The 17,193-nt window shown below is 35.6% G+C and overlaps 4 protein-coding genes across 7 annotated transcripts; 3 read left to right on the forward strand and 1 right to left on the reverse strand.

Moving 5' to 3' along the window:
- The first annotated feature begins 297 nt into the window (after positions 1 to 297).
- Kap-alpha1 (karyopherin alpha1) lies at positions 298 to 5,045 on the forward strand. 2 transcript variants are annotated; one of them, XM_076910371.1, is made up of 8 exons: positions 298 to 459; positions 1,591 to 1,797; positions 1,897 to 2,091; positions 2,173 to 2,393; positions 2,662 to 2,925; positions 3,215 to 3,419; positions 3,514 to 3,817; positions 3,989 to 5,045. In XM_076910371.1, the coding sequence occupies exons 2-8, from the start codon at positions 1,591 to 1,593 to the stop codon at positions 4,183 to 4,185; spliced, it is 1,593 nt and encodes a 530-aa protein (XP_076766486.1). In that variant the 5' UTR covers positions 298 to 459; the 3' UTR covers positions 4,186 to 5,045. The 2 variants fall into 2 exon arrangements, with proteins under 2 accessions (XP_076766486.1, XP_076766488.1); XM_076910373.1 differs by lacking the exon at positions 298 to 459 and adding an exon at positions 582 to 781.
- Positions 5,046 to 6,480: 1,435 nt separating this feature from the next.
- Positions 6,481 to 9,485, reverse strand: Torip (Torsin interacting protein). 2 transcript variants are annotated; one of them, XM_076910377.1, is made up of 3 exons: positions 9,213 to 9,485; positions 6,958 to 7,761; positions 6,481 to 6,867 (listed from the first exon to the last, which is right to left on the reverse strand). In XM_076910377.1, the coding sequence occupies exons 2-3, from the start codon at positions 7,678 to 7,680 to the stop codon at positions 6,553 to 6,555; spliced, it is 1,038 nt and encodes a 345-aa protein (XP_076766492.1). In that variant the 5' UTR covers positions 7,681 to 7,761; positions 9,213 to 9,485; the 3' UTR covers positions 6,481 to 6,552. The 2 variants fall into 2 exon arrangements, with proteins under 2 accessions (XP_076766492.1, XP_076766491.1); XM_076910376.1 differs by lacking the exon at positions 9,213 to 9,485 and adding an exon at positions 7,890 to 8,155.
- LOC143433188 (palmitoyltransferase ZDHHC6) lies at positions 8,606 to 11,879 on the forward strand. 2 transcript variants are annotated; one of them, XM_076910375.1, is made up of 8 exons: positions 8,606 to 8,688; positions 9,069 to 9,317; positions 9,752 to 9,933; positions 10,062 to 10,146; positions 10,215 to 10,489; positions 10,564 to 10,776; positions 10,870 to 11,057; positions 11,113 to 11,879. In XM_076910375.1, the coding sequence occupies exons 2-8, from the start codon at positions 9,263 to 9,265 to the stop codon at positions 11,249 to 11,251; spliced, it is 1,137 nt and encodes a 378-aa protein (XP_076766490.1). In that variant the 5' UTR covers positions 8,606 to 8,688; positions 9,069 to 9,262; the 3' UTR covers positions 11,252 to 11,879. The 2 variants fall into 2 exon arrangements, with proteins under 2 accessions (XP_076766490.1, XP_076766489.1); XM_076910374.1 differs by lacking the exon at positions 8,606 to 8,688 and having other exon boundaries at positions 8,933 to 9,317.
- Positions 11,880 to 12,442: 563 nt separating this feature from the next.
- LOC143432947 (putative defense protein 3) lies at positions 12,443 to 16,751 on the forward strand. Its single transcript, XM_076909952.1, has 4 exons — positions 12,443 to 12,588; positions 12,755 to 13,014; positions 14,720 to 14,927; positions 16,481 to 16,751. Exons 2-4 carry the CDS (start codon positions 12,792 to 12,794, stop codon positions 16,542 to 16,544), a joined length of 495 nt encoding a protein of 164 aa, XP_076766067.1. The 5' UTR covers positions 12,443 to 12,588; positions 12,755 to 12,791; the 3' UTR covers positions 16,545 to 16,751.
- The last annotated feature ends 442 nt before the right edge of the window (positions 16,752 to 17,193 follow it).

A 17,193-nucleotide genomic window follows, 5' to 3' on the forward strand; every position in this document is an offset into this window, starting at 1 on the left:
CTTTCACTACGGAACCCGAGCTGTGTTTCGACCAATCAGAGGCCGTAAACTGTGCACGAATACTTTTCGAACGCACTACGTAACCGCCAATAGGGAGACTTTTGCGAATTTTATCCTTGTCTCCGTCATATTTTATACTTTCACGAATCTTTACCGTCTGAAAGCTCGTTATAAATTCGAAATTCTAGATGTTGCACGTTCGAAACTGTTCCGTAGCGGTTTTAGGCGAGCCAAAATTAGCCCAATGAAATTAGAAAAGTTGATAAATACGGCTGTTCGAACAGACCTATCAGCGTTTTGCAAATGCGATCCCGTGATTCCTTGCGCGTTGGAGTTCAGATCAAGGTTTTCTGATCGGTCGTCATAGTTTGGGAAGGTGAAAAGTGTGCCCGTAGTTTACTCGATATTCTTTATGAGATCTTACATTTAACGGTTGGCTCCTGAATTTCTTTCGCAGCCGTAAGTAACGAGACTGCACGATTATTGCACGCCGTAGGACCCCGCCGTGAAACATACTATTGCGACGTACGCGAGAGATCGAGACGATTCCAGGCGAACGTCAGTCGTTCTGTCCCCGTCGATGCCAAAATGTCTAATCTAGCGTAATCTACTGTTCAGGGTAGAACGCCTTTTAAATAAATACGTAGTATCGTTCGATCCAGCGATTTTTATCGCTTCTCGCATCCGAAGTGATATCTTTATTGGTGGTTACACCCTATCCTCGTCATCGTCGTCGAATTAATACCTAACCCTCAATAGTCCATTGTCAAGCAGCTTCAAGGTATTCCTAGACCCCACCAACGATTCGATTACTAATCATGGAACAATGTTTACACTCACACTTCTCTACCTCCTAAATAAATGCATTTTAACCAGATTGTTAAACCGTATTGTTGTACCGATACCATAATTGTTATTTTTGTCCTGCATATAACAGTTTCACCTACCCTACCATGTACATGTTTGATAGCACCTCCTATATTGTAGTAACGATTTTTGTTTTGAATAAAATAGTTTTCTAAATGCTGCTATTTTTCACCATTGGATTCAATAGGTTTCATGAAAATGGATTGTTATTTTCACTCCATTAAGATTAATTACATGTATATAGACATATATGTATACATACCTAAATATTTAGATATATACCTAAATGCTTTTTTATGTTTGTTACCATGTTTATAGATGCATTAATCATTTAATTTGGCCATTTCATTATAATTGTTTCATTTGAAATAATATATATACATATACTGTCTCTAGAGCATGCAATAATTGTTCAAAAATAAATTTAAATTGAACATTACTATTTCTGTTGTGAAATTGATATAAATTATATTTTTTTGTATGCTAATTGATATTTTGTAACAATAAATGTTATATTCTGTCTATGGTTTCAATCATGTAGAAAAATACAATGTTACATAATAATAAATACAAAGTCTTTTTATGTGCACATATTATTTGGATTTTTCGAAGGACAGTATAAGAACCTATGTATAAATATTCTTTCATTAAATATTTGTAAATAAAAATCTGTTCTACATTTGGCATAGCTATTATGCATTTTCTTGTTGCTTAATTTCTTAGATGTCAGTCGCAACTACACACAAGTATCGCTACAAAAATGTGGGCCTGGACTCTCAAGAACTGAGACGGCGCAGAGAAGAGGAAGGTGTTCAATTAAGAAAACAGAAAAGGGAGCAACAGTTATCAAAGAGGCGCAATGTTCCTAATATGGTTGCAGATGATGACAATGCTCCGACAAATGAATCTGCTTTCCCTGCACCACAATCGGTAAATTCAACATCACTGGCAGAAAAATAATACTTTGAAGAAATCTACAACTTTAATCAAGAATGCTAATAATCAGTATGTTTTTTTTTAATTTTACAGAAAGCTTCCACCATTGTTCTCGAAATGGTGCAAGAATTATATAGTCCTAATCCAGACGTTCAATTGGCTGCTACACAGAAATTCAGAAAAATGTTGTCTAGGGAACCTAATCCACCGATAAACGAAGTTGTAAAAACGGGAATCGTACCTAAATTCGTTGAATTCTTGCAGAATAATTCGAACTGTACTCTACAGGTTAACAGAGAACGAAGATTAATCTCGATTTATTTTAGTAGATTTTTCTATGTTTAACACATATATTTGTAATGATTTCAGTTTGAAGCAGCTTGGGCTTTAACGAATATAGCTAGTGGAACGTCCGAACAAACGCGCGTAGTTATAGAAGCAGGAGCTGTTCCCATCTTCATATCCTTGCTTAGTTCTGAATACGAAGATGTTCAAGAACAAGCAGTTTGGGCATTGGGCAATATTGCAGGAGATAGTCCTGAATGTAGAGATCATGTATTAGACAGTGGAATTCTCACTCCTCTTCTGCAGTAGGTTTCAAGTTTTAAATTATCCACGTGCATCTATTCTATCTTAATTATATTCGTTTTATCAATCCTAATGGCATCTGGAGTAACAAATAACTTTTTCGAAAGTTTCTACGCGAGAGAAATATATATCCAACATTTCCGAGTTACATGTATAGTTGGCACGAAAAGAGATTTATTTTTAGACCTACTCTTGAACCTTCTAGAGTCAAATTTCTTATGTTTCCTCGTATTAGTTTAAATAGCGCAAAGTTAATCTTTCTTGTTCTAGACTGCTTTCTAAAGCAACACGTTTGTCGATGACACGTAATGCGGTGTGGGCATTATCGAATCTTTGTCGTGGCAAGACTCCACCACCGGATTTTACGAAAGTTGCACCATGTTTACCAGTTTTAGCTCATTTTCTTGATCACACTGATAGCGATGTCCTTGCTGATGCATGCTGGGCTCTTTCATATTTAAGCGACGGACCGAACGAAAAGATTCAAACTGTTATCGACGCAGGTGTATGCAGACGCCTAGTACAGTTACTCACGTAAGTATTGTGCATGGAAAATTACACCGTGATCATTCTTGGAATGGTAGAAGAGTTAGAATTTTCAATTATCGATAAATATATAAATATATATACATATACTGTACGTAATGTATTATGATTAAGAATCGGTCAAGTACGCGTACACTAATACTCATTGCTGATATGATAGGATGCGCGGAGCATTTCATTAACATTTACATTTTACATTTTCATTGAACTGTGTCTACGATTTAACTGAAACAGGACACTACGATGTCCAACGATAATGCAAAATTCTATATTCCAGGCATGAACAGGAAAATGTAATTAGCGCTGCACTTCGAGCAGTAGGGAATATAGTCACAGGCGATGATATACAAACGCAAGTCGTTCTTAACTGTAATGCGTTACGGTGTCTGTATCATCTGTTGAATTCGTCGCAAGAAACAATCCGCAAAGAGGCATCCTGGACAATCTCTAACATTACGGCAGGAAATCCTCAGCAAATTCAAGTTCGTACATGTCTTTTCCACGGACGTAATCGTTTAGCGATATTATTTATGTCGCCACTTTAAAATAGTCAGATGGATTTGTGTTTTCGAACAGGCAGTCATCGATGCTGGTATATTCCCCGTCCTAATTGACATATTGGCAAGAGCTGAGTTCAAGATTCGAAAAGAAGCGGCCTGGGCGATCACTAACGCGACAAGCGGTGGCACACCTGACCAGATACGTTATATCGTTGTCGAAGGTTGCATTCCACCGTTGTGTGATTTGTTAACAGTAATGGATCCTAAAATCATTCAAGTCGCATTGAGCGGTTTAGAAAATATTCTGCGTGTGGGTGATCAAGATGCTGCCATGCATAATGGTATCAATCACTGTGCTGTATTAATCGAAGAATGTTACGGTAAGCGTAAAACTAATTACAACTGAATCAGTAGTACGAAACAGAAAACTAACCACGACCTCTTTACACAGAGGATTTCCTTTTTTAAATAGTCAAGTCTGTTCTCTTTTTGAGATTCAATCTTCATTGATGTATTAGAATTGTGCTACAAAAAATATTGCAATGTTTCAGGCCTAAACAAAATAGAATTTTTGCAATCTCATCAAAATGCAGAAATCTATCAGAAGGCCTTCGATATAATCGAACGGTATTTTGGCTCTGAAGAAGAGGATACGCGAGTCGTACCTACAATCGATGCGGAAGTACAACAGTTCCAATTCAAAGTGCCCGATTCGTCTCAGCAACCACTCGAAGGCTTTGAATTTTAATCGATTAGCTCTAATCGAACCTCTGAATGTATCCACCTGATTCAATTCTCTTGTTTCGTTCATTGCGTTTACAACTTTTTTCTTCGTGAAAGAGACAATCTCCGAAATGAAAGAAAAACAAAAAGAAAAATCGGTCAAACGCAAAATAGTAGTATATTTATACGTATACTTCTCTTCAAATTCGTTTGTATCGAATAGAATATCAGTAAAAAAAAAACAAAAAAAAAACATCTTGAAGTGATCAATCTTTTGCATTATGTCAAAGATGAGTAAAATGTTTATTCGCAGTTATTTTAAATGGTTTTATCTTATTATTTCAGCTACATCATACGCATCGTTCTAAGTTCGCCACGAGAATATGATTATCTTACTACGAACGTGTGTCAAATTGTCACACACCGTCAGTTTTTTTTTTCTTTTTTTAAGCTTTGGAATACATAATTCGAATACATTCGTGCTCGAACTCATAACATAAACGTATTATAGTATATGGAACACGTTTTAGTTCACTGAAGTTAACAAATTAAACATCTTAGTGCTTAAGTAGAAACGGATAAGGACGGAAAAACACAGTGATCGGGACGATTTACTATTGAGATGTACCAGTGTCTCAAACGACGTACGACTGACTCAGAATTTACGGAAAAAAAATACTTGCACAACTAGCAAGACACTATTGACTGAAGTACGCGACTACGTAGCTAACACAGACAACATTACGCAACGAGTCACTTACATCCTTACTACAGTAGGTAGAAACATGACCAATTAAACTTTTTTACTGCAAATACGTATCTCTTATAATTTTAAGGCTATTCTATACAGAGTGCCCTTAAAAAAAAGAAGGAAGTAACATTTATGTCAGATTAATAATGTTATTTTCATTATATACATATTTATGTATATCTAACATTTCATCTAATATTGGTGCAGATACATTGATAGCAGATAATTACGAAATCCTAACATTGTTTCTTCGCCGATGTTTACTATGAAATTTGTGAATGAATTATGTTTAATGTTTTAATAAGTAAAATTTTCTATTTTCTAAAAGTTGCTTCTCTTAAAAGCGGTAAGATTGAAATTATGTAACAATAAATAATCTGAAAATATTTTTATATTTTGATTAATGAAAGTGAATTTTCCGCGCGTATCGTGAAGATCGATCGTATTCGTAATTGTACAGCAGATTAAATGTTGGACATTCTGTATAAAAGGTCTGTGACTGTATAAAATGTATTTATTATTTAGGTTTGACGGTACCACTCTATATTACGCAAAATATATATAAATATATATATAAATATATATATTGTCTACTTTTAGTTACGGACTTGAATTATTACGACAAAAAGAGGACTGTATTATAATAAACTCGTAAGCGATCATTTTGTTAATATATTTCGACAAGATGCATACTCTTACGAGTACTTGTTGCCAATTTATAAAATGCTTATTAAATAGAATATAAGTGTACTGAAAAAGAATTTTGCCATTTTATGTTGTGCAAGCTGTTCTTAAATAAATAATGGTAAAAATATTTGAAAAGTTTATCATTTAAGAAATTATACGCGAACGCTTATTTTTGTGGACATGAATCGATTTATTTGATCTTCCTTAAATATATATATATATATATATATATATATATATATATATATATATATATATATATATGTAAATGTATCATTTATATAAATTATCAAATTTTTATATGGAACTAATTAAACTTATCTTAATTTTATAACTTATTTCATCGATGTATTTGGTAATTAAAATTTCTACGAGAAATTTTTTAAAACTTATTTTTTGTAAGTGTTTGCAATATATTTTATTTTCTTTCTGATATAATCGAAAGTGATGAAGAAGAAGCGGAAGCTTGTTTTTTACCGATATGATTCTATTTGTGATAAGACATATATTATGCATTATAAATTGGCAATTTAGGACGTGAATAACAATACGCGGACAGAGACGGACATGTTACACTAATAAGAATACAATACACGACATGGCATGTACGAGGTGAACTTACTCATTGTATCTTATTTTAAAGCAGTCTAAACATGTCATTTAAGAGCATAAGCGAAATCATGTCAGAGGCATCGAACTTGTTGTTATATTTTTTGAAAATTTGTAGAAACCACCGAATATCACCATCGGAAATCTTTATCTGAGAATGTTGATTTGCTGTACTGTCATTTGACGTAACAAAATAAAGTTGAATATTAATACACAAAAATTTTTTATTCATTCGTTTAACGATACATAAATAGTTGTATCTATATCATCTATATACTATTATATGCTGCTGCACAATGTTATACTTGATTGATTGTATTTTATAATTATGTTCATATCAAAAGATTATAACTTGTTATTTATAGACAATGAACAATCGCTATAACTGAAACTTGTGTTTGACTCTGGTAAGACTGGTACAATGATTCCATCTGTAAGTCTAGTTATTAATGGGTCCAAAATATCCTTCTCTATATACTTTGATAACCTGTTAAAAATTTGCTTCTCAACAAATTCTAATTCCTTTTGGGACGGTTTGTACTCATCAACGATTATTGTTATTATGTATATAGCATGCTCAACTAAAGGCTTTTCTCTATCGCAAAAATTGTGAAATGCCTTCATAGCTTCTGCATTTATACCTAACAAATCTTGTACTATCTAGAAAAGATTTTGTTGTAATAGAATGGTTGGTAAGTGAATGGAATTCACAGTTTTATAGAATAGACAAGGGATTGTATAAATACTCACTACAGCCTTTTTCTCTAAGATTTGTACCTTTAAATTATGAATTACATGACCAATATCATGTGGAAAGTCACTTGGTGTTAACATTAAGTAATCATTGCTACCTAAAATATTACCACTCAACTGTCCAAGTAATCGAGCTAAGCAATTCAATGTATCTTTTTCCTTTCCAAACAATATTATGGTCGTTGGTTTGGTAGGAAATAAGGCTACATCATATATTCCAGCTGATATATCATTCCAAATGTAGACCTTCTGATTTTTAAATCGTGATTGGATTACATGCATTGATTTAACTATTACATTATTTATCTCTACTAAATCTAGCTTTTTCTCTTCTACCATTGCTTTATCATCTGTTTTATTAACTAGAGTACTTAAGACAATCGTGATAAGCACACAAAGAATGGTATACATAAACATATTACTGTACTTTGTAAAAAACCCTTTTGTATCCTGACTCTGTACCTTGGATGATACAAAAGAATGGTTAGTAACATTAGAGTATTGACTATTATTTGGGCTGTGAAAGCTTTGTGTACGCATCCTTGTCTCAATAGGAGAATTATGTGCGGATATAAATTGAAAACTATCCTCTCTATTATCTTTGTAATCATCATTAGGATAATCATCGTCATCATCAGTGTAATCATCACTATAATTATCATCATTATTGAAAGCATAAGAAAATTCTTGATTTGGCCTTTTAAAATTAGAAAAATCCATATTTTCGGTTACATTGGTACTTTTTATGGGTGGACGTGCTTTAGGTACAGGTGGTTTAAAAAATTTTACTTGATCATTTAGCTGAAAACGATGTTACTCATTAAGCTTCAACATATTAAGTTCCACACCCATACATGGCATTTCAGCGAATATAATTGTGTATAATAATAGATGTTGCTAGTTATTAGTTAAATAATAAATATACATACACTGGATTTCTTCATATAGCATGTAATCAAAATATCAGTACATTGCGATCAATAAATTTAACCAAAAAAGCTTGAATGTGTAGGATTTTGAAAAAATACTTAAAATTATCAATCTCAAGAGCACATCACCAGCTCATGTGTATATATTGAATTCATATCGAATGACATATGTAATACACACCAGGAAAACCACTTGTTAAAAATAAATTGGACTAAATCGTTATTTTTCTATTAATATTATACTTTCATGATTTTAAAAGTTTGTGTTATGTAATTGTATCTATAATGTATGAAAAACGTTTTATAGAGAGATATTAAAAGAACTCGTCGGTTTTATTATAGATATACGAATAAACTACGGATTACTTTCGTAAATTATATTGGTAACCCTGTAACTAGATATAATAGCATATGATCAACATCGAAGAAGCCACAGAATACTAATATAAACAGAAGTTTCACTAACACGTTTGCGGGCACTATAAGTTCCAGCGAGGTGCAAAAATTGACAGTCATTTTATTTTTAAATTGGTTGTGATAACCGAAATTTGATTAAACACATTTTATAAGGGTAGTCAGATTATTATATTTTAATCGTTATATATAATAAATATTATAGCATCCACGACAATACGACAATACAGATAATATAAAATTAAATTCAAAATAATTGACTTTAAGATTTGAATGCTATAGCATTCACGTCCACGAACGTGTTAATAATGAGATGTTTAACATTTTTCTGTCGCAAATAGTTACTTCAAGTAAATTGAAATCTCGTAAAATTTCCAATATTTAAGTAAGAAATCAGTTAATAGAGTCTAGTAGAGTATCAAGTAAATATTAAATAAGCCTAAAATTTTTATTATACAATCGTAACGTTAAATTTTTGTAGGAACTATCGTGTCGTATTTTTAAAATATTATTTACTAAAATGGTATTGCATATATGAGAGAGAAAGAGATATATGCGAATACATACTTCAAATATACCTAAATGAATGTTATGCTTTATGCATGAAAATCTCGGATGAGACTCGAATGATCCGATATAATGAAAAGTTTGCGAAAATACGTCGGAATTTTCTATTAAACTATCAAAATTTTATCGACCATTTCGTATAATAGGTTTCTATTGAATTCTTATCATATAGATATAAGGAAACATCACATTTTTTAGGAATGCTCGACATTGGTGCCACCACTGATATGGTGTGCCAATATATATGAATTGTTACGGGATGTGTTGCCGGAAGAAATACATTTCCACAGATTCAATACACGATTGTAAGCATTGTCCATTCGTGATAGACGTATCAAATACCTGGTTTTCAGGATTCAAAGATTATTTTCGAATAACTCTATGGTGACGACATGTGCGTCAATCCGTTAAAGAAAATATGCCATTGGGGTCCTCTCACTGCTCTCGGTAGGTGAACCAAAGTTATTTAAGTCCGTTTTCTTCGACGAATGTCAAACAAAAGAATGCTCCTCGTATTTTCAAACATCGAAAGCGATAACGTGCTATTCTAATTTCAGTAGTATGTTATTACCGTATCATGAAATTTGGCATAGAAACATTGCGAGACTAAAGTTGACAGATGAGAGCTTTCATTTTGTTTTACAGAAGTCTGAATCGAATGCCGCGAAATTTGAAAATGCATTTTCTAAATGAAAAATGAATAAAAGATATAAATTACAAACTTCCTTATGAATACTATCTTTTGTACTTTTCAATATATACTGGAATCTGAGCAATTAAATATATAGTTTAAACTATGTACAACATTTTAATTATTAATTTTTTTTATAGCCTAAATAGATCTATTTATATTAATGCTGTTTTTTGCAATACTGTTTTAGGAATAATAAAAGTAATTACATTGATGACAATACACTGTAGTAGACAATGGTGGCCACCCCAGGAAAGTTTTTTCGGAGCAGTTAATTTTATTCTTTTTTTTTGTCTTAGTGGATCTACTCTCTTTCACTTTATTAGTGCTATTTATGAAGGGCCTGGATACCTTCCGTTAAAATGGATGCCGGTATTGTAATACAACTTTATAGACAATATCTTATAGACATAAATGTTTATGTATTTATAGATGATAAATACTTTGAGAACTAGTAACTAACACAGAATCTAAAGTAGTTTTTCTTTTGCCTTTTTTAGGAAAAAGCAACAGACACCCAATATTTACAGTACTGTTCTGTTTGCGAAGGGTACAAGGCACCAAGATCTCATCATTGTAGAAAATGTGGGGTTTTATATAATTATTTTCTACAACTAATATATACCATTTATTGATCACTATTTACTTTTCAGGTGGTCGTTGTGTGATGAAAATGGATCACCATTGCCCTTGGATAAATAATTGTGTCGGTCATTACAACCACTGTCATTTTATAGCATTTCTAGCAAGCGCAGTTGGTGGATGTTGCGTTTCCACTTTCACTCTAGTTTCTTGGGTGATGACTGTATTATCTTTAAGACCACTATCATTTCCACCACCTTCGATATTTATTCTAATACTAGTTATCTTTAGTATTGGTCTGTCAATCGGTGTTATTTTTGCTGTTGGAACTCTACTATATTTTCAAGTAAAATTCTAATATTTTAATTGTACTTTAATTTGTATAGGACTCTACAATTATTACTATTTTTTTATTTTCAGCTATTGTCCATAATAAAAAATATGACAGAGATAGAAGCTTGGATTTCAGAAAAGGCTCATTATCGACGATTCGGAACCAGGGACAAATTTATTTATCCATATTCAAAAGGATGGCGTTTCAATGTAAAACAGGTTCTCACGTGGGATTGCACACCAGTGGGTGATGGAATTCACTGGCCTGTTACCGAGGGCTGTGATCAATATACTCTAACGGTAACATTCTTGTATATCGATCTGTAATTATCGTGCAAGTATACGCCTTCCAACGATGTCCTTCGGGAGGTTAAAACACGACTGATATTCCAGCGAGAGCAATTAGCTCAAAAGAAAGACAAACGGAAGAGAGCTAAGACTTACAGGGTTATAGAAGAAGCATCTGGATCGCGGTTACAAATAAGACACGGTTGGGGCGTATTTTGTCACCCACCCTGCACGGACGAATCTCGTATTAAACTCGAAGTCGGAGATATGGTGGTCGTAACACGGTGGAGGAAGTACGTATTTGCGAAAACTGCAATTAGCTGTGTAATTAATTGACGGATGTTTCAGATATTGGCTGTTTGGAGAGAAGAAACAGAACGATGAGAACGGGAAGCAAGTACGGATACGAGGTTGGTTTCCACGGCCTTGCGTGATCGAAGTGATCGAGAACGAAACGTACTCCTCTCCCCTAACGAAAACAGATTAAAACATTCCTTCTTTGTATAGAATTTTTGTAATGTGTTTATGAATGTACTACTGGACAATCGATATTTTTTATCTAGTGTTTTATATGCAAGTGTTTAGGTACGGATGAATGTCTCTAGATGTTTCGATGGTCTAATATGGAATTAATTCACTCTAGAACTAACAATCGAAGTAGTGGACATTGTATTTAGTTGTATAAACAAACGGATTTCATCGCGTTGGAACAAATTTGCATAAAGCAAGGTCTCCATTCTACTTTCCATATTTTTCTCTTCTTTTTTTGTATAAAACTATTTATAACGAAATGTGTGCAAACTATAAAGCTTCTTTGTATTTTTGTACATCGGGAGGATCAACTATAATGTAAATACTTTGACATGATTACAGCTGTTATTAGTAATAGATACTGTGTGCTCTCGGAATAATGACGTATCGAACTATCAAGAGTGGCATTTAAAGAAGAAAGAAAAAATCTAGTAGCGTGAATTAACATGATGTTTTCTTTTCTTTGTCGTTTACAATGAGCAACTTATTACGATGAGTAATTATAAAACGATACATTTCATTGTGTAAATTTTTACGAACAGTTTTTGTAATTGATAAATAAATGTTTCGTTAAGAACGAGAAACTGGTTGGTGGATACTTTTATAGTTTGTGTCGCGATGCTTAGAAAGCTCGTGAAAAATCAATAGCACTGTGAAAACTAACACTGACCGAGGAAATAAACCATACTTCTGGTACGGACGGTGCAATGTTAAGCTGGGACGCGTAATACACTTTTCCACGAATCAATTTAATGATTACAACAAAGTTACATGCGACGTAATAAATATATAATACTCCTACACCATTCTATATATTTTATTTCGTTCGATCGATGTAATTGTGATACGCTAAAATTCCCTTGAGCTCTTTCAAGCTATTTAAAAACCTACCCGTTAAGGGGAAATAGGAGAAGGAAGAAAACCGTAGAAACATGGAGTTAAAATTCGAAATGTATAAGTGTTGAAGCAGAAATCGCGTGGGAGAATTTTTTCAAAAATTTGACCCGTGCCAGATGCCGATTCCTTCCAGAAAGCGGTGGGAGGAGAGAATTAGCGAATGTCCAAAGACGCAATTCGCAGTCAACTGTAGAGTCGATGAAGGGGTCGAAGTGAAAGTGACAATTAGCAAAAGTGAATTGTGCCTGGCTTTTATGATTCCATGGTGGGATCTGGCCACGTTCAACTGACTCGCAGGTGTTCCAGTGATGCAGTTTCCTTCGGATCACTCCGACTCCAACACGACCACTTTCAATTACGCGTCTTTCCCTCCCGTCAATTTAATCGTATGAAATAGTAAGTGTTCAATGTAAACGATCTATCAATTTCATTTTGGAATTTCAAAGGGAACTATTTCTCTGACGATCGATAGACAAGAAACTAGAATTCTGATAGATACTAACGATCTAACCACCCCTAAAGTACATACACCGAATTAACTGACTCTTTTGTTAAACGAAAGGTCAGAAGCGCAAGGAGAGTGTCGAGAAACGAGGAATATGAGTTTGACTATGAGAAACGCAGCGGTCAGCCTATTCATCGTGGTTTCTTCGGCCCTCATCGCGCACAGTTTCCCCGATGGAGCACCGGTAGATACTTGCGTGAAACCATCGAAGGCTAACGAGCCGAATCATGGCCAAGCGAAGTCGAAACCCTTGAATACGAACCCTTACACGTTCACAGCCTCCTCGTCGCAATACGGTCCCGGATCGCAGATAACTGGTATGTTATTTGTTATATCTATTAATTAAACAAATTGAGGACTTTACCGCTAGGGGTAGTATTCTAACGATAGCCAATGCTCAAACTAGCAAAGTCGTAGAAATGACTAACACTTTTTTTTATCGATCAAAACCTCGGTTGGAGGAAATGATCTATAGCATTTGCAATTTTGTTCCACACTTTCTTCTTCTTTCTCAAAATGCCCAACAAGAGAATAAAGGCTGAGAAAAAAGAGGAAAACAGTTTTTTCCCTAGAAAAGGGAAGGAAACGAGTAACTTCCCTTGAAAGGAGAAAAGTGAAAACGATGAGCTTGAGAGAAGGGAAGATTGCTTCGAAGAAGGATAAGAAAGGGTGGTCGGATATCCCGCGGCGGGGAAAAGGCCGCGTGTTCTGGCTCTAAAATTAGCGGTATGGCGACAGAACTATCGGGCAGGAAAAGAATAAAACGGAACGGAGCCGGGCATGGGAACAATCGATCCAATCAACGTGGATACCGTGCAACTCGAAACGCGTCTAAACGCTAACAATCGCGTATTCTGTGGCTCGTAGGTCGGTTCTGCATGCTCAATCATCGGAATAATAGCGCGCGCCTCGAATCGTTCGTAGAGAAATTTTTTTCTGCGTGGATTTCGTAAAACACGAAACACGATGAGAGACGGAGATCGCGTGTCTAAAATTCCTGTTACTCATCGAGCTCGTTACGTATATGGAAACACCGCGTCGAAATCAAACAACACTCGCGTGCACTTCTTACCGATTTACACGTTCCATTTTGTTGCTGGTAAATGTCAGCTAGTTGACTTAGAAACCGATCTTTAAATACCTCGAGCGATTCCTTTTCGTTTTATTTAAATAGTTAATTTAGAAAAGAATTCAATCGTTCAATGTCTGGTTATTTGTTAATACGTTTCTGATCCGTTCGCTAACAAATTTCGTGCACGTATATGTCTGCGGACCGAAAGTGGCGTACTTTACAACTACGCGGTTCCATAAATAAAGAACGAGACTAATTCCAGGTGTAAGTAGAAATACAACTTGGTGCAGCTCCGCCCACTTAAATCTAAAGCACGCATTCTATGATAGAATGCGAGCAATTCGCCCTTCTCGTATGCAAGAACTATGCGCGTTTCTCTCGCATTTAGAACATATAATCGTGCAATTCGTTGTGCTCCCTTTCGCATTCGTAGTACTGCGTTTATTTTTAAAGTAAGTCAAACAATTTGCGACTCACCGGTCGTTGAACATGTTGTCTGTTAATTCGACGATTGATGGAGTGGCTCCTCGTTACTCTGACATTCTGGACCACGTTGGCAAACCTACGAAAGAGAGATCTGTTAGTTGAAAAAGGAAGGACAATTAATTTTCTAACATGTAGAATCTATTTTTTAAATTGCTTTTAAATATTGTTTGGTAGTTGTGGAATTGACTGTGATTCTTTAATTCACATCTCGTTCAGAATTGTGATAAACGGTGTAAGGAAAGAAAAGGAAAACACAATTCCTTTTTACAGATCGTACAAATGATAGCATGGTGTTCAATCATTTCAATCACGTCGGAAAGCAAGGGCCAAGAAACACCCCCTCGTACACAGTTCTCTCTCCGTTCGATTGCCCACCCTCTTTTCGTTTTTCCCAACACTGGCAGACAGTTTGATCGCGGTATTCCCGCGAGATTGAGTTTTCCAGTGTTCCGATCGGTTTCCAGTGACCATCAGCGGCTCGTCGTTCAAGGGATTCTTCCTGCAAGCGCGTGATCCCGAAACAGACGCCTGGATCGGCTCCTGGGCGCAAACGGAGAACACGAACACCCACCCTGAGTGCAGCGCCGTGACTCACGCTGATCCTTATGAGAAACAGCACGCCACCCTTATCTGGAATGCACCACCGAACGCCCGTGGACGCGTGTACTTTACGTGAGTGCCAATTCTCATCGCGCGAACATGATAAACTGCTCGAACGCGTCCTGCGTCCCCAGATGTCCAGTCGAGAATTTTAAAAGAATTTTAAAGCTACCTTTCGAACCGAAGGACCGCGAAAAATCACGGTATTGGAATATTTATCCATTCGAAGGGGGAAGCTGGTTGCGATTTGTTTTTCCGTGTGTTTTAGATTTTTATAACTATGCAAGACACTGGTCTAATTATCGAACTCTAATTAGAGAAAAACTCTTATTGTCGTCTTTAACAGAATTGAGATCAGGGCCTTTAATTTTCTATTTTATTTCGTTGTTCGAGAAATCTAAACCTCGAGGTTAATAGGGTAATTGTACGTAAATTATTTTATCGGAATTGTATTTACTTCCTTCATTAATTATCGTTTTAATAACGTATCCGATGCTCGATAGATAATTTATATGCAATAATGTTCATCGGAATGCCAGTAAAATGGATTTGCAGCTTTGAAGCCGTGTAAATTCTAAATACCCGTCACGTTTAATTCAGACACATTCGTTATGAACGACATGCGTACGCTACTGAATGTAATTTATGGTAACTGGTAGCACTTCGGTGAAGGGAATATTCGTAATTTCTTCCTCGCAGAATGCAGTCAAGTTGCGTCACTCTTATCGCAAATGGACGATAATATTTATTGCACTCTTGAGACAGGAACGAGTACAGGCCATTAGAAAATAGTTGCGATATAGTGGTCATTATTAACTAAGTTCATTATTTAGTAAGTTCATAATGGAATCGCGATGTAAAGAGGTATTATTTCCAAGACGTTTGAAACCATAACGAGGATAATTGTACCATAGTTTCAAAATTGCGAAAAATGCAGGGGAGGCAGGATTCTTTTTCGATTTCTCGCAAAAATCGGGTGCAGCGAGTTGTAGTCTGAACGAAGGGCTTCCATTTCGACAGAAGGCTAATGCAATGAGACTAATTGTACGCAGTTGGCCAGTGGAAGTGATCGCTTCCGTTGAACGGCTGCTCTCGAATACGCGCGTTATACGGCAGACTTGTTAATAAACCACCGAATTTCTAGGAAACATTTGATTACGAGTCAAAAGGTTCACATGCGGAGTCGCAACGTGGCGAATGAATCGTTTCGGCTCGATGCAGCCTCTCGTCCGAAATGGTCCACGTTAAAACCGTTTCGCAGCACCGAACTCTCTATTTTCCTTTCTCGTTTTACTATCCTTCACTTTTTTCGTATAACCGTAGAAAAAGTTGCTTCGAGCGGAGTTCTAAACTTGTTCCGGTTCTCGTACTGGAGTGCATTTTTTTAAATAACTGCTTTCTCAGGGGAAATTAAAATACGTGCTTTGATCGATGTTTAAAAAAATTGCCGCAGTTGCTAAACGTTATTCGTTGGTTGCAGACTCGGCTCATTTTACGCGTGATAGAATGTACGAGTATCTAACTTTGTCAACGATTACCTCATCTTTTAAACGAGCAAAAACACGAACATATTGCACTTGCTTACGCTGCAAGGGTGGTATTTATAATTTTTGTTCTGATTGCAGAGGCACCATCTTGAAGGAGTACGCAACATATTGGTCCAACGTGGTCGCTACGACGAAGAACTGAAAGTTATCATACAAATCTGTTTTGAGTTGTTTAAACAGTGTGCTTTCAAGTCGAAGGCACTACGATTCGCTCGTAGATGAAAGCAGTTATGACATCTCGTTAGAGCATCGCAACGATCGAATATTTGTATATTTTGCGTTATCTTGTATATTGATTTATTTTTTCACACGAAGATACGATTTTAAATATAAAAACGTAAAAATACAATCTATCCCTTCTTTTTCTCACGGACGGCGTTGACTTTCGTCGAACGTGCATGAAACATTAATGATAGTGGTACTGGCTACTTTTTTCGCTGGTCCACGCTGGAAACTACTTTCTATTTTCATTCGCAAGCGGTTTCATTCGTCACGTTGATTGTGCCACTAACTATAAAGTATAGGTCCTCGATCTGTCAGACAAAGTTGCGTAATCCTCGATTGTACGAGCGTACATCAAGATTTCTTCGCCTTAAGGCCTCAGCCATTCGTCAAGCATGCGACTGTACAAGATTCGATTGACAAAATTGGTAAATTCAGATTAACAGATTGAGACAAATCTAGAGGGTGGTCCCGACACGCATGAAAGCTGAAGGATTTACAGACTCTCTCGTTCGTCGCAATACCTTTGAATATCGTCTGAGAGTAAAAGTATCTATATAGGCTATCTC

Source organism: Xylocopa sonorina, chromosome 2 (assembly GCF_050948175.1).
Source record: "Xylocopa sonorina isolate GNS202 chromosome 2, iyXylSono1_principal, whole genome shotgun sequence".
Classification (NCBI taxonomy): Eukaryota; Metazoa; Arthropoda; class Insecta; order Hymenoptera; family Apidae; genus Xylocopa; species Xylocopa sonorina.